Below are 24,786 nucleotides of genomic sequence, written 5' to 3' on the forward strand. Positions count from 1 at the left end.
TTAAACTTTTTTATTTTTTTGTTTGGATTACTTTCGATATATATATATATATATATATAATACACGCTGTTTATGTAACAATACAATATAGACAAAGACTTCGGATATACACAGACCGTGAAAGGGTTGACGAAGACAAAAGAGATTTTAAGTTTGTCAAAGTTTCTGAAAAGCGTGTACGGGTGTATATATATATAAATATAAGTGTATAAAAGGACCTTTTCAATATCGATGGCGTATCGTTGTACAAAGTGAGCCTAATGCGTCGAAAGGAAAGGAACGATACGAAAGAGAAAACCCTTTAGTACACTGATACCCAGACAGGGTGAAAGGCTTTTCGTTCGGCTATTCAATTTGCAGTTTGCCTACAAGTATCTTCTAAGGGAAAATAATTCTAGACGCTCGAGATGCCATTTGACAATAATATTCAACGCACGTTTTATACCCTCAAAATTGTTCCACAAATCTAAGTAGATTGAAACAAATACAATATTGTTGAGCACGATTTTCTTTTTCTTCTTTGCCCGACGTTATTCTGTAAAGTGTCTGCTATGTAATTTGATTTCCAGTGATATATATGTAGAGTTTCATTTGAAGTTTTACGGTATTTTATTGCGACGTTTGTTAAAATTTAAAAATAATTTAGGTCATCAATATTTAGTATTTTACAATAATTTAAAATTTTTATATGCCATTTATCTGTGATTCTTATAGTTATTTGTATTAAATTCAAATAAATAATTTCATGTGTTTTTTTTTAATTTTTATTTTGTAGAAAAAATATTATTTTTAAATATAAATATAATAGCTATTTAAGGCAATAAAAAATTTTTTATTCACGAAATTATGCTTGTGTAAAATGTGATATAGTATATACCTACTTATAAAATATCCCAAATAAATTTTTTTGTGTTTTAAACATTTTTATTAGACGTATTTGGACTTGGAAATAGCGTAAAAAATGCATACTTACTTGAAATTCTTAAACCAAAAAGATACAACAATAAAGTGCCTATATCTTTTTAATTATATTTCAAAGATTATTAATTTTAATTGAACAATTACAGTAGATCTCATTATTTCCATTTCCACGCGCAAATAAAAGTAAATATGTATTATATAGTGTATAAACAATTTTATTTATGCGATAAATAACTGAAAAAGCGGTGTATGGTAATTTTTGTATCCTTATTTTATGGAAATAAAAATTATTACTTTAAGTATCTATAACAATTCACGTATTTTAATATCAGTGGAAATATTTATAAAAACAATAGCAAACGATAGTTGAGTTCTTAAAAAAAACTATGAGGATACTGTTTTCTAAGTAGGTAGATAAGATTGCGCATTACAGTTTAGACATCAACCCCTTTTCATCCTCTCAACGCACTGGATAGTCGAAGGACCAACGGCAGCAGTGTAGTACCTACTACTTCTACACTATCATTATTATTAGTAGTAGAAGTAATAGTAGTGGTAGTAATAATGTAGAAGACTTTTCCGACGTGGCTGTAACGCACTTGGGTGGAAAGTAGTTTTCTACTTCCACTGTCGGCTGTCGTGGAGGAAGAGGGGGATATATTATTATGTTCGTAACGGTCGACTGGGTGGCTGCACCAGCGCAGCGGCGGCGACGGCAACGGTATAAACTTATCGGAAAAAGAACACACACATACACATTTATGTATATACATATGCGAATATATATAAAAGGAAGACGGTGGTCGTGAGGAAGGCGGGCGAGGTTAAGGGTATACATAGGAGGAGAATGAAGTAAAAGCTTTCGAAGGATGTCGCCCTCGCCCAGAGGGACGGCGCGGGCCGGACAACTATGGCGGTGTAATGGAGCGTTGCTAGGTAACAATATAGCTTGTAGAACTTTTCGGTATACCCTTCGTCGTCGTCGTCGCCGTCGTCATCGTTATCCTCTTTATCCACCTCCTACTCCTTACGATTCTGCCACCTCCACCGTTCAACCACTACATATTATTACTTCTATCCACTAAAAACTCTTTCAAAGAGAACACACATTGCTCCCCCCATTTCTTTAGTTTCTTAACTGAAACACGCGCGCACACCTTCTCGACAATCGTAAACGGTAAGCGGTTACATTATATTATTATTAGTCCAAGTTCCGGTAATCTGGTTAGGTTAGTGTTGTGTTCCGTATGTCCAATATATAAAAGTATAATATGTTTATTTAACAAGTTATGCTAGGTTTAGTTCATCATGAACTTTTGCCGGAAAACTAAATTATTGAGTGTTTCCAGATTTCAGCGACATCGTACGGTATACAAATTTAAACAAAAGGTAAAGCGGAAAACTAGCTTTATAATATTAGTCACCTGGATAGAATAGAGCAATGCTTACCCGTGTGGTGGTGGTTCTGATGTTGTTGGTGATGGTGATGATGGTCCAGATCGCGTTTCCGTTTGGCTGTGGTCACGTTACCATTGGGGTCGTGTTGCGGTATACCAAGTATACCGTTTATGCTATACCGGTCGTGGAGGTGACCTCCACCTCCAGCCGACTGTTGCGGGGCCGGTGCGTGGGCTATCACCGACACAGGGCCGGATCCTTGTTGCTGCTGTTGCTGTTGCTGCTGTTGTTGTTGCTGCTGCTGCTGATGATGTTGTTGACTCGGTGGACCACCCGTGCTACCGTTGCTGTTACTGTTTTGATGGTGGTGAGGGTTCTGCTGCTGGTTATGCACGTGTTTCGCCTTCTCAGCCGCCTTGTTTCGGACGATCCTGCAAGAACACGATAGTTAAACATAAGACCAGATAGTTATAAGTCGGTACAATAATAAAGCTGCCTCCGTGACAATGAGCATATTTAACGGTTCGGAAAACAAACATTATAATAGTTATTGTCGTCGTTCAGGCGAGTTGCACTAAAACTTGTGCCGGGCGCAACTTAATGATATATTATACACGCATACACTCGCCACTGCAGAGACTACAGTTGTTGTGCCACTCGAACATATAAAAAGCAGCGGTGGAACCAGTGCTACTCCTCGGGGACCGGCAACTTTTAAACTAGGGCCAAAAGTTACGCGCCAGCACAATGCACGCATAACTATATTAAAAGCTTCGCGGTCCGTTTGTCCGAAAGCCCCGCAGAAACAACGTATACGATATACAATGCGTGTATTGGGGAAAGAGGGCAATGCGCACTACACCTTTTGACGTAGCGGATCGCCTTCTGTGCGCGCAAAAGTTTTCTAAGTGCGGAATTGCGTTTTCCCCGCACCGAAAATTATAGACCACGTTATATTATATTGCTATATACACGCTCTCAGGCATTTGATTAGACGATGTTCCGCACCGTATCGCTTGCGTTGTTATGCGTTTCGAGTTTGTTCTGCACGCAGATATAGGGAGAGGTGAAGAAAACGAGGTAGATAGATGGAGAGAAAGAGAGAGAAATTGTGAGCTATATAATATTCTGGTGACTTATGAATTAAAAAAGCGAGTTAAAGGGTGCGAGAGAGCCTATCGAGTAGATTAATAACTTATAACGCAATAACAGTTATGGTAATTGTCATAAGTCCAGGAAGCTCGGTGCGCACGTGCCCGATCCAGTGACGGGCACGTGCCCTCTCTTCCCGTGAGTCCTTTTTCCCAAACTAGTTTTTAATACTGTAACGATTCACATTAATCATCGTCCCGCAAATTTATTACGGTCTTTCTGAGGCTTCCACCCTCGTCCCATACTGAGACAAAAGCCACGATTTTTCTCATGATATGCATTCCGATCGACAACGAATTAATGCGCGTCCCCACCATTGTTGTTCAAATGTCAAAAATATCCTTTAATTTTTGCGGCAATTATAAACGCAATGATATAACAATATATTATTATTATATCATTATACATAAACTATTGCTTTAAAAAACTATTCGACCACGGGATTTTGGTGATTATTGTTATTATCATTATTTGGTATACTGTTTGTGTATGTCCGATGGTGCGGACAATGGGCCGTTTCGACTTTTGTTTTTGACAATCATATATTATTCAGCTACACGCATTTTCCCCAAAAATTGTTACGGGCTAGTAAACATAATGCATGGAATTAAACGAAGTTACTTCTCTATTTGTTTATTGACATAAATGAACGCGTGACCGGACGTGTCAACAGGTAAAGTTTAAAATAAAAAAAAAGATAATAACACAAAATAACCCTTGGTGAATAGTTAATTGTTTGTACATCTAATAAATTAATAGTAAACAGTAAGCTCTGTACTTATATTTATTTATAGAGAATCGGATTGATAATTTAAAAACTAAATTGCTACCATAATAGTTTATTATTAAAATATTATTTCAGTATTACTATTTACTATAGATATTAATATTTATAATCAATAGCTTTACACTGTATAAGCAATATTAATTATTGAGTTAATTTTAAATAATATATAAGAATTAATTTATTAAATAAAAACCCAAATATTGTGTAAATATGGATAACATATGACCTCAGTAACTAACTTCCAATGTTATTAAAGTCAATAAAATAAAATATATAATATTGATATACATCATAATGTATTGGTTTATGGTTTACAACTTACAATATTATTTTCGTGAAACAATATTTTAATATGAATAACTCAAAATTTTATATTTTAGTATAATTTATAATAATATAATAACTTTAAGAAGTTGATAATATGTAATAATTTATCAAAGATTGTATTTTTTTAAATTAAAAATTTTTATTTTTGCCTATTTTATTAAAACACACTGAAATACCTTAGTATTTTTCCTAATATTTTAATACTAGTATACCAAAATTAAGTTTTGTATCAAGTTGATTAACATATTCATATAATTTTTTACATTTTTTATATCATAATATTGTTAATTATAAATTATAAAAAAGTTATTTATTTCGATAAATAAATAGTATTTGACGTGGTCTATTAAATAATATTTTAGCACAGTTATAAATATTACAGTATCGAGTACTGTTTCTGTACCTATATAATAATATGTCATTATTCTTGCAGCATTAATTTTTATTTCAGACACGCGCTAAAATTATAGCCAATCGGTAAATAATACGTAGTAATAATACTCAGTGTTTGCATCTTGAGAGTGAGGTGTGGTGGTATATTATAATATAATGGCATATCAATGAGTTTTGCGAACGAGGTTTTAGCGGGGCCAACATGTTCATCGAGTATATGATAATAATAATAATAATAATAACAATAATAAACTGCTGCAACGTACAGTAGGGTCCGTCGAGAGGGGGCACACGTCCCTTTTATGGTTATTGTATGAACCTTATATATTATATTGTGCAAATGGCGCATTGATGGAGTGAAGTCGGTTGCAGCGATCGTCGACACACACATAAATGCATAAGTCAAACTGACTTTGCCGGAGTTTCGCGCACAATGATCAGCAGGGAGTCTTTGGGCAGATGCACATACACACACACACACACATACACATATACATATAAATATATATAGCATACAGACGCTTCTCAAGCACGTCCCTATCAAAGCGAGTGCGTTACGATAGTTTTTTTTTTTTGTGTGTACGTATATAATACGTCGAGAATGACGGTGGATCATATACATACATATTATTATAATAATAAAATATATACATACAAACATAAAGTAATAATACGTATTATGTTCCAAAGACGTTAGTGCAGTGATCACCGACCGTGTTTCCTACGTTAAATATTGTATGCATGTATGTATGTGACGATGACGGCAAGCGCAGACCGCAGTAAAACGTTTCACTTGTAGCCGGAAAGCCAGCGCACGTTTCGCCCGAGAAAAGCCTCTCGAAACGCACGAGCTAACACGCACCACGACGATTTGCCGAGCGAACTGAGCCTCCGATGGTGTTGATGCAATGGGGATGAGAAGTGAGGGGGTATTTTTTTTCGATATTTTGGATTAGGGTGGCTGCTTCGTTGTCTCAAACAACCGTATAACAACTTACAGTTAAAATAAATCGATGTCTAGAGATTTTCCGCAACGCACATTATTGTTACTTTTATTATATAGGCATTAAAGTTTAGTGTATTAATACAACGATACATGCATTATATTATCACGTAAATGTGCGCGCGGTATAGATATAATTAAGGCGAAACAACTTGTGAAATAAACGTTTTCGTCTAAATCGATCTTTCGTTTTTAATTACTGGTTTTGTAAACACAATATTATATTATACGCGTTCTTCCGTTGCGTTTTACTTGTTTTGATAAAACTCTTAGGTATTTTTTGCTTTTAAGTTATTATTCTTTCTTAGATTTCGGGGAATACGATTGTTTTATAAAAGGAAAATCTCAATACCTATTCATACGTAATACGTGTAAACTTAACGAAAATATTAATTGTAATATAAAGTCTATTGTATAAATAGTCATATGGATATGATTAAATTAAGACCATTATCGCATAATGGATCCGCTAAAAATACTCGAACAGTAAATTCATATTAACGCGTCATTACTTTATTAATTTTTTTTTTTCATTTTATAGATCTTGTCTGTGTTTTATTATTAATAGCATTGTTAAACATAAAATAATTTAAGAAATACAAATTCTATCATTATTATATTTTGACTATATATCGTAGATTTATTTTATTAGTTGATTTTTAATTAAAACGTTGTAAATTATACGAATATAATTTTAAGGTTAATGCGTGATTAAACAAAAAATTTAAAATTAAACTGACAGATTTATTTTTAAATTTACTAGAAGAAGCTAAATTATTACAAAAGTCTTTTTAACTTAACCTAACCTAATTAGAATTAAAGTTTATTTGAAAATTAGTTTTTTTATTTGATTTGAAATGTTTAACATGTTCGTTCAATTGGTTTACCAAACTTTTACGAATAGGAGAAAGTAAAAGAATCATAAAAATAAAATCAATGTTAGTATTTTGAAATCAATATAATTGCAATTGTGGACAACCATTATTTTATATTATAATATTTACCTGTCCTATATTTTTTTTTTTTTTTGTTCATGAGATTGTTTTGTAATCTAAATTTGTTAAAAATTATTTCTGTTATAAACGTGTCAAAATGCAATTGGAACTTATTATAAACAAAAAAAACTGATGAAATAATAAAAGTTTTATTTTAATTAGGTTATTTTTTATAATAATACCCAACCGAATGTATTTATGGACCCCGAAGTACGCTTTATATAATAGATTAGCATACCTACCACGTTAATTACGAATAAAATAATATAAAAACGTATACATCAAATGATTTAGAAACTGGCAATATCGATACCTATTTACATACTATATACATATAGTGTTTGGTTAAAGTGACAGTTGCGAGTTGATTGACTATTAGGATGCAAACGAAATCTGGGTTAATTGGTTTTCCGGTTAAGCGATTATCTCAATACGAATGTCGTTAAGAAAAAATTTAAAACAAGCAAAATACTCGTTTCACAGTTAATTTTTTTTCGGTTTCGGATCGATTATTATTTCGAACGAGTCTGAAATGTAACGTCGTCGTGGTGAACATATTATTCTGTAGGTACTACAGTATTATTATCATAGTGTAACTAGTGTAAGTATACTAAAGCGTCTCACGTGATATATTATGTTGTATCAATAATGGACTTGATAGACGAATTATTATTGTTTTCACTGTAGTACTATACATGGTTTTAATCGTCGAACAAACATAATACAGCATAATATTAATGATCTGTCCAACCTCATAATATGAATGATTTCATTTTTTTTTTTTTTTTGTCCGAGTACATTATTCTAGGTTGATTTCGGAACCAGTACTGATATACCTATGTATATAGTATAATATAATAAATAATAAACACGTACTCTTGAACTATGTGCCGTACAACAATATTAATAATTATTATATTGCCGTGGTACGACGATAGAAGTGCGCGCGACGCGATTGGTTGCATTTTAATGGTATTTGCCGCGTCCGATTGGCCGGATACGCGGCGTCGGGGTGGAATTATTGCCGTTATATATTATTATGATTATCGTAAGGGGTGCGCAACCCTAAGTCCTTGTCGTCGTTATTCCGCTACTATGAGCCACCGGTGACAGACCCGCGTATTACATACACCGTTGTCGTAATCGCGGATTATGCGTGCACAATGTGTACATAGTTCGCGCATACGGAAAATTACATTATTTTAGGTGCCCTCTTTACGATACGTCGGTCTGTTGTTCGTAGGCATGTTTTTAGATCGTTGAAAAAGTTAAAGTACTTCCCTCAAAAAAAAAAAAAAATGGACCACGCTCATAAACCACGTTTATTTATATTTTTGTTTCTTCGTTTCATTCTTAACATTCATGTTAGCACATTAGTTAAGACAAAAAGAAAGGTTTTCAGATAATTTATTTTGTTTTTTAAATTCATATGAGTTATATAATATTGAACCATATATAAAGTTTAAAGATATAATTCATACACCTATTATTATCTGTTTTTTTTTTTTTAAATGAAAACACTAATTTTTTGAAATATATATTGTATAATATACATATATATATATATATATATAAGGTATGGCGATAGCTCGAAGAATAAAATTACCATATATAATATATATACCTATATGATTGTAAATGTTACAAATTTATCAACCTAGATTATAAAATTCATAAATTAAAATTATTGTTGCTATAAAACCACTACAAAATGTTTTAATTCTATGATGTGGGTTTGGTTTAAATGTAAATAGATACCTATATTTAAAAGTATCAAGGTAAAAATATAGATTTTGCTTCTTAAAAATAATGACATTGGTTAATATCAGAATAAAACCGTAATACTTACTAATTAATTAATTTAACTTAAAAAGTAAAATACTATATGAATATAAAATGTAAAAATTTTGGTAATAATTACTTTAATATTTTATTTAATAAAAACTCAATTAATAGATCTATACAAAAATTTATTTTATACTTATTTTGATTGTAAGAAAATAATATAATATTTGTTTGTATTTTATTATTATTTATTAGTTATTTCTTACTTTTTAGTTGGAAATCGTAATGTACCTATTAATTTAATAATGCTTATTAATTTAAGTATAAAAAGCATTTATTATAATCAAAAATAATTTGTGAATACAGCGAAAACCCGTCAACTTCTAAGTATCAGATCAGGTTTTATTTAAGGTCATTAAATATTAAATAGCGGCTTTAATAGAGTTTCAATTTTATACTTTTCAAAAGGTTTCTATTTTAATAATGGTTCTTTCGATTCAGTTCTAGTTTCTTTAAAAATATGAAACAGCTATATTCTATTATGAAAAATTTAAAAATAAACTCCTATAATTATTATGCGTAAATGTTCCTATAATATCATAATTTTAATTTTTTTAATATATTTTTTTTTGCACTTAACGTAAATTGTAAATTTTGTGTGTTATGATAAATTTTTTATAAAGTATATGATATTTTAAATTTATTTTATATTTAGATATAAAAACATTTCAATGTCTATTTTTAGTAATCCGGTTTAAAAGTAAAATAAATTGTTTTTTAATATCTAAAGTATTTAATTATATTTGGAGAGATGATTTTTTTTTACATTTTTCGTTAAATATCATAATATTAGTACAATATTACTTAAAAAATACTTCTTGAAAATAAAATATAATTTAATAGACAAAATATGTAATTATTTTGTAAATTTTGTAATATTTTTAGTAAAATAATGTATGTATTAGATCATCGTAGGTACTATTTTTACGGATAAATTTCATCTACAGTATACATAGTGGGAAGATTACAGTATATGTATACATAATGGTGTACTATATTACTATATAGTAGGTACCTGATTATTTCATGTATTGTACAAGAATAAAATTTCACGAATTTAATACTCGAGCATGTTGTACTCATTCAGCCATATTATTGCGACACTATAGGACACTATAGGACACATTTTGTGGTGTGACGTTTGTGGTTATATAGTGTTGTTAAAGTGTTTAGCATGACGCAGGTTCAGTTTACCGTGGCAAATCTGCGGTTTTCGTGTGGATACCGGAGTGGGGAAGATTGGAAAACGCCATTGTGCTTACGTGTGTTTTTATTATTTTCCCCTCCAGCTCAGAGCCCAGTTTTCGTGTACGAAACGTACGATAGTTTTTAAAAAAAACACAACTGAGCCAATATTAATATTCGGCTCTCTCGTCGAGAGTAGATACCTATATAATATAATATGGTACTATCGATCTATATATTTGTACGCCACGGGATATAAATATATAATGAATATGGTAATTCAATTTTCGCGTTACTTTGTCATTGGATACTGCATAATATAGCCGTAGTACGAGATCGATGCTTGAAATGCTACATGTCCGACATATGTGATGCTGATAACATCTTAGGATCACTGCATATTTTACTTGTGATGATGTACGGTCCTCGCCCTCGGTCGATTTGTCACATTTAATAAACCATCGTCGTTGGATTTTCACAAGCGTTCTAACGGGGAGAGGGCTAGTTTTTGGGGTAGATTATCATCTCGACCACAAGTACGCTGTCATTAGACACGGCGTTATTTTTATTATCGAGTAATGAAAACCCACAACCGATGGAAACAGTGTAAAGCGCACATACGGCATTTGTATGGTATTACATAGTGACTGATAATATGCGCAAAGATTCTGGCATGTTGTCGCACAAGAAAAACTCCAAAGGGGTACAATTTTCCACAGTTTTCCGGTTGGAACGCAAGGCGGCGGGCAGACTGCATGGCCGGGGTATGTGTGTGCGTGTGTGCGTGTGTGCGTTAAGGAGGAAGTCAAGGAAAGTGACTTGGGTTGGAAGAGAAGACGTTGACGGGGGTGAATGGCTGCTCAAAGGGTCGAGAGAAAAAAAAAGGGAGAGATCGATATCGCAAAGAATCCAGTGCATGTTTCTTTTCCCATTTTCCGTGTCGGTGTGCGCGTGTATATACATATACGACTACGTTCGACAAAAGTGTTTTTTTGTTTTATTTTCTTTAAGCACACACACACACACACACACACACACACACACACACACACATATATATATATATGTATTGTACACATTATACATGGTTTGCATTCGTTTTCTTTTACGCACACACAATTATATATGCTCTAGCCATATTCGATCGTGTCCGCCAAAACAGCTCCTGTGACCATGTAGTGTTGTCGACTGTTGTATTACCTATACTTGTTGATGATAAGACTGTATCACTCGTACGATTTGTTTATGATATTTGTTTGTACGATGTAGCAACGTGTCAACGTCGTGCATGTGGTGTTTTGACTCGTTCGCTCGCGCTCGATTTGAACGCCTTACGCCACTACTGTTGCTGTTACATAGAAACTCGCCACTGTGAAATGTGATTTTCGGATGGTGCGCGTCGTTAAAAGCGAGGGACGGGTCATTGAGTCATCGAGTCATCACGATTCCGTGCACAGAGTGTTATCGTTTTCAGATTAGCCTTTTTCGACTCAATCGCACGGAAATGATAAATAGCCGTATGTACGCGTGTGTACACTGAGTGTGTGTATAAACTGTATATACACTCGGGGCGCGCGCCCGCCACTGGAATAAAAAGACCTCTCTGACATGAAGTGCGAGGGTGTGAAAAATGCACACAACAGGTTGCGCGTTTCCGCGCGACTTTATGAAGATAATGATATTAATAATAATAACACGACCCGATGATTTTTGCAGCATAACAGATGTGCCGCCGCCGCCGGTCTTTCCGTTTCGACTGGCCGTCAATGATTAACAGCCTCGGACGACGACAACGACGATGATCGATAACAATGCGAGTTTAGTGAAGCTTAAACATTGTAATGTGTTATGTATTATTCGACGTTCAAAGGTCTAGTCCTGGTTTTATTTTTTCAGCACTGAATATTTTAAATAGACAACGTCGACGAACATTATTTTATCATGTATCGAGTTACAGTAAGGGGTGTTTTCATGAGTATTTTTATACTTGATTGGACGTATATCATTAGTATTGTTAATAATTACAATAATGAATAATATCATATAATTTTGTAACGATTAAATTCTAAATTTTTTTTTATTTTTTATTAGACTTAAAAATATTTGAATATTTTTACAATGCCAGTAAGTATTTTATCATAGAATACAAAATTATTTCCTGATGAACGTTAATAATTATTTTTAAAATACTATAAATATACGTTGTATGATATGATATGTATTTTTATTTAAACAATAAAGCGAAGTATAAATTAATTTTTATGTAATTGTTCGAAAAGTTTTTTAACTTTGTTTCGTATATTCACAAAAATATTATCAGTATTTTATTTTTTACGAGTGATATTAGTTTTATTTTATTTTATATAATTAATACATATATATAAATAATATAATAGTAGGTATTGGTTTTTATCAGTAATTTGAATTGGAAATTTCTCGACGTCAAGAAATTGTTACGTAATTTCCCGTTGTCGTTTTCACTGTAGATCCTTCTTAGTTCTTAGTTCCATGACGAATTTTATAAATTCACTTTTGATTTGTTCGCATATATTATTTATTAGTTACTTATATATTATAAGCTGATCTACTATTTTCGTTATTAATCGGACAGTAATTTTAACATCTCCGACAAATTGTACAACCATGTTGGACTTCAAAAGTAAAAATGTTTATACTTTCATTAGATATAGATACACTTGTCGGCATATGTATAGCGCTATCCGCTTCTTGGCTACATAGTAAATGTTCTTGCTTCAGGCGCTTATATTTTTACATACGTATATTTATTATTGTGTAGTATTGGCAAGGAATTTTATTAAATCGCTATCGAATCCCACGGGTGCAGTCGCTTCTGCTACTTTGCGATTAATAAAAACATACACTACCAGCCCCCCTCCCCCATTCATATTCCAATCCCCGGGCGTTACACCCTTTTATTGTTATTGCTTTCTATCACCATCTAATCATGTAATCTCTAATGGCCCCTCGATCAAGTTACTGTAATAACCCAGTGGTCTTTATCTTAATCAAACAAGTTGTTGAATTTAAAATAAAGGGAATAAAACAATATTTTTGACAAATGGGATATTAATATTAGCGTTATTCAAAAAAAATAATAAAAAAAAATAATCAAATATTAATAAACTTTGAAAACTAACATAACCTAATTTTAAAAATCCAAAGTAAAATTTTTATTTTTCTTTAATCAATTGTTTTATTTATAATTCAAATATCTACTTTATTAATGTTTTAGTACTCTGAGTTATAATATACTTTGATATTTACACTATAGTCGTGTATTTTAAAATAATAAATGTTGCTTACCGGTTTATTGACGAAACGCTGGGTACGTTGTCTTGAGTACAAACGCCTTCTGCCAACAGTCTGTCTCGGATTTCCCAAGCAAACATAGTAGGATTCTCTCGTTTGTAGTTTGCTATGGAATCTACAACAGGCGCCGTAGCCACTTTGGGTTTGCTACCTCCGATAACTCCGGCTTTGAAACTACCAGTTTCATAATACCTGAAAATGAGAAAAATTTTAATATTCGATAACATATAATATAATATTACATTATATTATATTATTATATGATTGTAGTGGTGAACACGCATATTATGAGTTCGTGATCACCGCATTTGGTTTTCCGCAAAAGGCACATCTCTGAGTGCTGCAAAAAAACAATGCATCCTTTTTACCATATGAAAGGCCTTCTCCCCGCGACGGTGGTCATATCACCAGGATATGGAAAATGACCGTTGGTCATTATATGCATATGAAGATGCCCTACTTCCGGGACACGATCCCGTTTTAAAACAAAGGAGCTATATAGTGTTTATTTATTATAGTAATAATATACGCAGACACACACATAATATTATATATTATCATTGTGTTTGGAAGATTGTAATTTTTTCGTCCTTTCTACGTCCCGCGTATAGTTTATAGAAAATGCAGATTTTAGTCTATTCATGTAGGTCCGACCATTGTTTCCGGTGCTTTTAAAAACAACGCTGAAAAGTATTTGCATGCCGGGCGTGGAACACGGTGAAATGTTAATATTACTGACGCTGTTTAGTCCAAGTATTGAAAATAATGTACAAAACTTGAAAAAAAAAAAAATAAATAAAAAAGCCATAACTGCTAGGGAAAATTAGCCAGCTTGCTATTAGAACGGTTCAATTAACACGCCGCAGTGATCGTGTTGACAATATTGTCTCAACGCATTAAAAACGCAAAGTTCAGAGCAGCTTAATTGGAACAAACGAGTCGTTAAATTAGAACTGTGTTTCTAAAGCGGTGTATTTTTTTCGACCCCAAAATCTCCGTATCTAAAGTGGTATTTATAGTACATAGCAGTTTGTCAATGTCTACACCTGAGCCAAAATCACGAGAGTCGAAAATACGATCCGGTGTATGCATATCACAAAGAGTTTTAAGTCATTTTTTTATCCGAAAAATTTCACCGACTCAAAAATAATATATTATTCTTGGACGCGCGGTCGGCGCGAGATACGATTATTAATTCACCCCCACCCCTCCCCCGTCGGAACCGAACCAGCCGTCGACCAGGTCACCAGCCGTCGTTTGCGCTACCGCCACACGATATACGTATTATAATATTATTATCGTAGTGTATAGTATATACTATACCGAATAAAAATACGTATGAGCACATTTTCATACAAAATCAACGGATAAAAAATTATAGTGTTTAATATCGTATTGTTAAGATATTATATTTTATGAGCAACAGTGTATTTCACATTTGGCGACACCTATATACATATATATATATATACACATCACTAAAACTTCATGTGATACAATTACTAATTAATATTGTTTCGCGTACATACGTTCGGGCACGATAATTAGTATAATAGTACGTATTAAAATAAAACATCATCGCACCTAATACGCACATTATAATATTATGTGACGCGCGAGCGGATCGAAAATTTCGATTCGAAACCGCCGTGGGATGTATCATCGTCGGGTTTTCACGAATTTATCAATATTATACACGGTGCCCGTCGACGGGCAACCCTTTCGCGCGTGTGTTAGAAATCATATTTAATAATATATAATATAATCGAGAATCATTGTTCGCGGGACGGGCGTATACAGCGATTTTTCACGGTTGTTTTTGCCTCCGTGGTCTATAAATGCATATATATATATATATATATACGTACCGCCGACCCCATACACAATATAATAATTTCGTCGCGTATATTATTATTATTATTATTATTATTATTATAGGTCTGCCACCGCCGACCGAACTAAAACCGTATTATACACCACCGCGTGATCGCGCGTATATAGTTAACTCAATTTTGCACTTAGCCTGGGCACGCGCGCGCAAGCGGTGACACTTCCCAGAAGCCGCCGCACGGATATAATACACGCGGCCGCGGTTAATGTTATTATAAAACTCGCGTCGGGTGGAAACTTGCGACAGAGTCTGCAGCGACCGAGGGACAAGAGACGGCGGCGGAAGAAACGGATCGGATGGGAGATACACTGAGCGGTTTACGTATAATATAATACGACGCAGTGGCAGTATATTATATTTAAAATACAAAAAAAAAAAGAAAAATAAAATAAAAGAGAGAAATAGTTTTCGATTATATTTACGAGTATGCAGGTTCTCTCGCCGCGGTTGTTGTAAATTAATTTTTTTGTCGTTGTTAATATACGTATACGTATAATAATATATAGGTACTTGCAGGTACAGAAATGCACGCATTTTTGAACTTTTAACATAATTTTATCAGAACTTATTTAATTTATACAATAAAACTTCTGAAATTACGCTGTAATTTCAGAAAATGTGTATGAAATATGATATTTAAATTATTTTTGATAGTAGAACAAACACTATTTTCCGCCGGGTTTCAATCGAGTTCTAACAGTTGAGATTGGCTGACACGTACATACCTATTATACGAGCACCCATAACGTAAGTTTATCGCAATCATATTATTATTATGCATACGAATAACTTTGATGACGATTCTTATTAATAGCGTGAAAATATTACGCATGACATTGATTGTATACTTGAAAACCAAACGCGTTTGATTACGGTGTATTATCATATAAATTATGTGTAGACAATTTATATTTTTAAATCGAATTTGGGGTATTTCTATCGTGAAATAATATACACGCTTGTATTGTGTTATGCGTATAGACACAATATGAAGTTTGCGTACTTGATATTTTTTTGGTAGGTCCACTTGTGCCTTAATGCATAATGCATGTAATATACCAGCACGCGTAACCCGTTTCCGCGAACAAAAAAAAATAAATGGCAAAAAGATTCGCGTATAGAATGTACGGGTGAGAGAGAACGGGAGAGTAACATAAAAATTAATAGCGGCGACATGGTTTTTACGACCTTCTCTATTTTATTAGGGTACGTTTGTAAAAAAAACAAATACAATATAAATGTATATAAATATATTATACAGGGACGATATTGTCCCAGGAAGAACCGGAAGCGGGGGAAAAACCCGCGGACATCGGTTGCGGTTGAGGCTCGAAAGAGTAGATCCATTATCTTGGTTCCGGTATTCTATAGTAATTGTTTCATATATTGAATTGAACATTACTAAAAAAATAAATATGAATACCAGAAAAGAAAGGAAATCGTCCTTATAGGATCACAAAAAGTAGCTGGTTGTTTATTTTAAAAGGTTTTTAATCGAATGCATAATAATCGGCTTGTTCTTGGTACATCCAAGTATTTAGAACTTTTTTAATGCGATGTAGCAGTAGAGGTAACTAGATTTATGAAAATGATTCTGGTGTAATGAATACTAAAAATATACGTTTATACGTTAGAATTTATTAAGCTCAGTAGAGCTCTCGAAGCCGCGGGCTTGCAGAATATTTAGTATTTTTACGGCACGAAATCTCAGAACAATCGAATGGTGTATTAAGTAGTATAATACACATAAGTGCATAAGCAACTGGAAAAAATTAACAATTTTCTATCGTTGTAATAATTATTACCTGGATAAGATTTTCGAAACGCATCCGTGAGAGACTCTAAGCTGTCTGGATATGTCGCACGGCCGGGTTCCGTTGTGTGCCAGTTCGACTATCCTTTGCCTGACCAGGTCCGGTAACGGTCGGCCGTTTACGAACACTCCGCCCAGTTGATTTACACCGCCGTGACCTGCGAACGACAATAAATAATAATCTGTTAGCGTGTACTCGTTAAATAGCCTTGGCGAAGATACAAAACAAAAGGATCGATTTCAAGTATTAAACATTATATTATACTAGCTATATGTATTACAATATATCATACTGCGGGGACAATAATAATAATACGTATCGCGTATTATATACATAATAATATTATTGTATAGGTACCTCAACACGAGTATAACCGTATTGGTACACGACGATTCGATCAACGCGTTATTCTTTTGTTCGCGCCGTCTTCGCGTATTTACACAGGTTATTATCGCGCACACCATATTTTATATTATAATATGTATCTTTTACCACACCGCAAAACGTTGAGTATAAAAAAAAAAATCACCAAAAACCGATAATTGTTACACACATACGCCTAAGTATCATTATACGCCGAACGATCGTAGCGCGTATGCATGTATTATTATTATTATTATATATATATATACCACAATCACGTATTGTCCCGGTTTTCTACCCGCAAGTATTATGATATTATACGTATTAAAATATTATAATATCAGGTATATAATATACATTCCGAACGTCCACTTCACACGAAATCGTTACACTGCGACGACTATTATCCCCATCATCGCGACGTGTTCTAGACGCGACGATGTTATACATACGTCGTGCTACCGCGACCGCGGTATAATATTTACGGGACCGCGACGACAATGTTTCGAAGATTGACGGCGGAAACGGCTATGAGTGATGGGCGATGGCTAATAAGTAATAATGTTCGATTTTTCAGTTTACCGCGGCGTACGGAAAAACAATATTTGCGGCGGTATCCGTAATAGGCGATATGCACACAATATTAAATGACTATTAATAACGTACCTACGGTATTATTATTATTGAGCTCCTATTTGCGGGTAAATAATTAAAGCTCGTCGTTTTAATTAAAACATCTGCCTGCATTGTGCGAGGGCGCGTGCGGCGGTTTAATACAATCATTTTGTTTACAACGAGCACACAATAAATGAGTAGCGGTCGGCGTACGGTCCGAATCGGACGGACCAAAAGTGTGAAAAGGTCCGGTTTGGCCGGCCGACAAAATAATATAATACCGCACATATACTAATAATAATAATGCATATCCTACGAAAAATCTATCATGCTGGGTCGTTAGAACGGCGGGCGCGCGCGTGTGTGTAGATATTTGTGTGTTTGTGGGTGTTTGTGGGTGTGGTACGTGGCGTTTACGATTACAAACAAAACTACCCGCAGACGTGTGCGCGCGTATCAGATGGTCTAACGAGATAATCTCATTTGGGGCTTTGCGGGGGTCGGCCGACGAATTAAGCAGATTATCCTCAAGTACCGACGACGGGGTTAAGAGGGCGGTAGCTATTAAGGGTCGACATGTTGTGGCTCTCGAGTCTCCGCACCGCCGTGAAAACAATAAACCTTCGCTAATTTATATTTATACGTGTAAATAATATACCTGTACCTCTACACCGCGGCTTACACAACTGCAATGTTTATTCGGTAAAGGGCCCTTGACTCACGACCTCGCGTAACTACACCGCGGCGGTATCGGTACATCAAGCGAGTCGTCTTTATAATAATTATACAACACAATTTTATATAACACTAAATTATTTTTGACGTTAAAAAAATCCTGCAAAATTACGTAGAGAACCGGAATAGTTGATAAATGTTAAAACAAGAATAGGCATAAGATAAGTATAATATACATCAATATTGTACTCACAATATATTGTACCGTATAACGAATGATGTGAATTTAATTAAATTTATTTTTTAGGTACTGCAGCGTCTGCAGCTATCTCTAACAAAACTTTACATCGTTGCCGTTTCGAGTCGCGTGTACGATTCAATTTAAAAAAATAAAATAATAAAATACGTGTACTCCAGTGGTTGATATAGACGTAAAAAACACACCATGTAGTGTGCATTAAAAGATAAACTGCCCACATTGGATTGGTTTTTGTTGCGAAAACAATCAGTAACTTTTCCAACACGGAGATTGTAGTTTTATCCCTGTTAAGAGTGTTTGGCCCTTTGGGATTACTCGCCCTTGTTGCTTTTAATGAAACTACCCTATAGAATCGAGTGTCGATTAAAGGGCCACGCGCACACACCACTCGACGTGTATGCAATGTGTATGTTGGTGGCCCCGTATTTGAAATATAATCATGTTGATATCATTATTGATATTACAACGAATTACTTCGGTTACTTACTGGATTAAAAAAAAAGAATATTCTTAATATCGGTTGTTTAAACTTTCTATTTTGTACTTGAAATCAAATAATACATAACGACAAATCTACCAGTTTCTTTGAATTTTTAAAAGCTGTACAATATTATTAAATTATTCAGAAAAGAATGATGAATGTATAAAACAATACATTCATCATTCTTTTCTGTATATATGACATGTTAATGTATTGTTTAATACATTAACGAAAAAAGCAATTTTATTTTTGTTTTTTAATTATAAGTAAAGCCTGAACAATTTTAAAAGTTTTAATAAAATTTAAATTTAAACGTACGGGCATGATAAACGCAGAAAAGCGATGAACAACAAAAATAGCTTCAACTGTGCTCTCCACATACAGCGGCAGTTTTGGTAATATGTGGTTAATTAAATCTTTTATTTTTGGGATACAAAAAAGACAATCGAGAGCCGTTGTCGTCTACTCGAATGGACCGAGAAGAAATCTTAATTGGACGGTACCAAATATCGTGCCAGGAGAGTTGCACACGTAGTATTATTGTTGTGCCAATCAAGCCCGAGCGCTTTTTCCGGCTAATTGGTGCTCGTGTACCTACGGCAGAATTAAAACAAATACACTACAATATTTCGGGTAAGACATCACTATTGCCGTCTTCCCGGTTGACGGACATTCGACAATCATTGGGCAACACACGATTGTATTAATTGTAGTGCGCGCACGAATAATCGCGTGTTATAGACCACAAATGATCGATTCGATCAATGAAACGATCCAAAGTCAATATTATGTTTAAGCTTTAAGCTAATAATAAAGGTCTTCAGCTAAGTAGTTGATGAAAACAACGTAATCGCGGGCGCACTAACATCAGACGGTGCTGGAATATGACATTTTTCGTCGACAAATATTTAAGTGTACGTCACATATAATTAATACACCACGCTTATGCGTGTTTGCGCTTGAATCACAATACGAGTGTTGTCACAATGCCTGCGCGCAATATTGCGCTGGTACAGTGCAACGACTATACTATACGATATATTATTGCCTCCTAACAGACGAAAGGATCGTTGACGTTTTGGCATTTTACGTTTTGAACGAACCTACGCTCGGACATACTGTCAAACGTATTTTTGCGCTCAAGTATTATATGTCAGACGAGTAGTTTTATACATATTATCTAATAATTATTATGTTATTAGTGCAGTTGATTATGCAAACGAAACGAGAGACGACGATAAAGGATCTACGAAGTTACGATAGCGTTTATTTCCCGGCGTGTACGCGCCGTTGAGAAACTATAACGTCATAGACACTCGGTTGCTGCGGTACTTACACGTGTAGTATTCCATCATGTTCTGGTTGTACCGGTACGCGGCCGTCGACAGGTCCATGGCCGGCCTGAGCGCGGAGAACAGTCCTATATTGCAAGACGGATCCAGTTTGGTGGCGGCCGCGCCGAGTTCACCGACAACGGAATCGCCGCCTAACACCATGCCGGCACATAACACGCACGCGGCAAACACGAGTCGCGGGGGGGTGCAGTATAATTTTGAGGTGGAAGGGTAGTGAGTCCTGTGACCGAATGCGATGTGAGACGACGACGACGACGACGATTACGAGACTTAGAGACAACGAGAAGACGAGACGATGACGAGCACGACTAACGGTGTGCGTGTGTGCGCGCGCGACGACGTGCACAATATGTGTATCCGTCGCCGACGACCGGCCGGGGTGGCTTATGTGCGGCGGCGGCCGTGTCGTCGTCGTGGTGCCTATATGCCGCCGCCGCCGGTGGGCGGGACAAAGGGATTTGCGCGGTGGGGACGGCCACCTCCCCACCGTTGACCCCGCACACCCCCGTCGACCACATTGGCGCGGAGTCTGATTTTTCATCTTTTTATCCTCTTGTATATTATTATGTTATGCTATTTTATCTCTATCTGTTTTTGCATAATATTATGATATTATTGCACACAATTGCCACCGCCGCCGCCGACGCCGGAAAGAGACAGCAAAAATTAAATAAACGCGCATAACAATAAGAAAAAAAAATGATTTTAAGTTTCGATTGTGTGATTTTTAACGAAAGTGTGAACGAGAAAAATCTGACTTCAAATAATTTCTCTATACCTGCTATAATTGTACTAGCTACAAATAGTATTATATTATAGTATAGTTTGTAAGGTTACAGATTAATACAATAGTCGATGAATCTTTCACCATTAGTTTTATTTTTAACCCAGACGACTGTATTACAATATCGTATTGCACTGCACACGTTCTCGTTACGTGAGTTCTAATCCTATTTACTCATTCGGTTTATGTGATGAAGAAGAAAATTTTTTATTTATTTGCCGCGTTGAAGCGTGCCGAATTCGTGGGTTTCGTAAATATTTGAAATTGTCCCCGTTGGAGCCACCCCACGACGGCGCATACTTTGATTTTTTTTGGGCCCCCGTCAAAAATCCTTTCTACCACCACCGTGTATTGCCAGAGAGAAGTCAGAGTGGTGGTGAATGACGCATGTGCCGCGTGGAGGTTCCTGTAGGACCCTTTGCCATTGGCCAATGGGCGGACCGGAAACCCGAAAACGCTTTACGTACGCTTTTTTCACCCTTCTCGATCTCCGCGAACGTCACCCTCACCATTTCACTCTATCTCTGTTTCTCCTCCCGACTTTTCCACTCTGTCGTACGCATATATAGTATATAATATGTATATATACGTATACGGTTGGTAGTGGGGCCGTAAATATTTAATAAGCGCCAAAAGTCGAAAAAGCCAGCACAGAGCTTTTTGTGTTATTAAACCGCGCCCGCAAAAGCTTTACGGGTTACAAAACGTTTGTTTCCATCCCGCTCGTCCTTTGTGCCGTGTAATGGTTCCTTTGGGGAATGCCAATCGAAATGCCACACATAAGGCAAAAAAGCGTTTATATACATATATAGGTACAACATACCACATACGTGTATATACAATATACGACATATTATGTATATATATATATAGAATTTTTTTTTTCGAATCGAGCTTTGATATACAATAGATGTACACGCACACCTACTCGAATAACTATGACGCGTACAAAGAAAAAAAAAAGGTATAAACTATTAAAGGCTATTGCATACCTATATATATTCGCCTTTTCACGTCAATATATAATATATTTACATAGGAGAGAAAATCGACAGAAAAATAATTTGAATAATCATGAGCGCGTAGCAAGCCGTTCGGCTGCTGCAGTAATTAAATGTTTATAACTTAACGCCTCCTCCTGGCCCGGTGCTCGCAATAAACGTATATAGAGTACAACGCGCACGCACACAATCGTCCGTGACGTCGAGGCGGCGGAGGTGCAGCGGCACCGCGGGCGGCGTCAATCGTTTATCGGCCGCGGCTGCGTCGTCGTACATTACATGATTTGCGTGTGGCGGCGGCGAGTGCCTTTTTGGCCGCCTCTACCGCTCATCAAAAGACCCGTTAAACGACGTGTGACGCTTAAATCATTTTTTTCCCTCTTCACATATCATTATACACATTTCGTTTTGCCCGCACGCACGCCACCGGCGGCTGGTCTCACACGGCTGACCCCGACGCGAATTTGTCGCACGCTCGTGACGATTGTCACACGACGACACGTGAAAAACGCTACTTAACACGCGCGCCGATGGAACCGCGTGTGACGTGTGTGCGGTGCGCTGCGGTTAATGATGTGCAACGACGTGTGTACCTATGTGTGTGGCTGCTGTGCCGCGGTCCATGTGGGTGGCCGACTCGACGGCGATGAGTCCGTCGGGGCGTACGCTGTTGCACGGTGGAGGCGTCGGGCCCTGCGCCCTGCGCGGACCATCGTGTGCCGCTGCAGTAGACGTCAAGTACATTATGTGCCGTAGACAGGGAGTTAGGTCAAACCCGGTGTTATATAGTACCGTATGTGTAATATTGTACTGTGGGTTAGGGAACGCCCGAAACAAAAATACACGAACGTTATACTACGACTGAAATCAACGACGCCGGCGCTTATTATTAATTGTTATGGTACGGATTTAGATCATTGTGTGGTATAAATATGAAACAGAGTCGAGCGGTGCCGATGTTTTAAATTCCGATCGCGGATGATCGGTTTACCGGAACGACTAGCGTCGCCGATGACGGCGGTGGTGGTTAGCCTTTGAACCAATACTTAAACGTCACCGTGTTTGCGCCGGCAAAACATATTGCCGTCCACGAACGCATTGAACGAAACCGTATTTAATATTTTATGATCGGCGTGTATGGTATAGCGACGAGGTAAGACGACGAGGCAATTGTCGTCATGTCAGAAAGTCATAAAAGAAAAAAAAAAAACTTGAAAACGTTACCTACATTGAAAAGAGAATAAAATACGAAAATTCTTTACATTGTCGTCGTCAACCACGTCCCTCGCAGTTTCAGACGCTGCACAAGTCGGTGGTATAACACTATTATTATATTGTTGTGTGTTTGTGTGTCCCTCTCTTCGGCGCGCACAATGGGGAGTTAATAAATTCGGGATTGTCACGGCTACCCCGCGCGGCGTGTATACAGGAGGTATACATGATATGTGTGACGGCAACCGTGTATATATAATAATATATCCTATCGATTAAACGCCAGGTTCGTTTACTCGAGCGAGATTGAGCGAGAGGGATATGGCGAAGAACTGTAAATCGGCGCGAGTACATCATGGGTGTGGGGAGGGGGGCACTTGATCGTAAAAGCCTGCAAAAGGTGTGTTAGGATGCATCAGGTATAAATAATAATAATAATAATAATAGCAGTGACGCAGCTGACAGCAGCAGCTACCGAAAGAGGGATCCGACGAACGAATACCTATAATGGGGTATGTACATAAGAGTATACATTGCTATATATAGGTATGTAGTATGCATTTATATGTATATAAGTGTTTTGAACTACATATTATTTACTGTCGGATGTTTACCAAACGATTACCATTGATCCCAGGTGAAAAAAAAATATTAAATAAAATATTGTTGTTCATACACGATATTATACTACATACAAACAAAGTAGTTTGGCGAAACTCGTTTTGGCGTAAAATAATAATAATAATATTTATATCATTACCTTACCGTTTCGAATCTAATAATATTATCTTAGTCCGATTTGTCGGTACCTATTTCATACAATATGCAATGTATTGTTTTCGCGTACATAATATTATTGAATTGCGCATTTGCTTCAATTAAATAAGGATATTACACATGTACGACGTATACGTCGTGATTCTGAATATCATGCCTAAGAAATCGAAGACTATACGAATGTTATATCATTACACGTGTATTAGTATAACATGTACTGTTC

The 24,786-nt window shown here is 35.7% G+C and overlaps 1 protein-coding gene across 1 annotated transcript in view; it reads right to left on the reverse strand.

Annotated features, from left to right (window-relative positions):
- The window catches only part of LOC112602287 (paired box protein Pax-5), a 67,750-nt gene that overhangs the window by 5,565 nt on the left and 37,399 nt on the right, over window positions 1-24,786 (reverse strand). The window contains exons 4-6 of the mRNA XM_025350281.1: window positions 17,033-17,198; window positions 13,331-13,528; window positions 2,371-2,750 (exon numbers count right to left, since the gene is read on the reverse strand). Coding sequence (XP_025206066.1) covers window positions 2,371-2,750; window positions 13,331-13,528; window positions 17,033-17,198 — 744 coding nt within the window. The remainder of the gene's footprint in view (window positions 1-2,370; window positions 2,751-13,330; window positions 13,529-17,032; window positions 17,199-24,786) is intronic.

Source organism: Melanaphis sacchari, unplaced genomic scaffold (assembly GCF_002803265.2).
Source record: "Melanaphis sacchari strain LSU unplaced genomic scaffold, SCAv2.0 Contig85_pilon_pilon, whole genome shotgun sequence".
Lineage (NCBI taxonomy): Eukaryota > Metazoa > Arthropoda > Insecta > Hemiptera > Aphididae > Melanaphis > Melanaphis sacchari.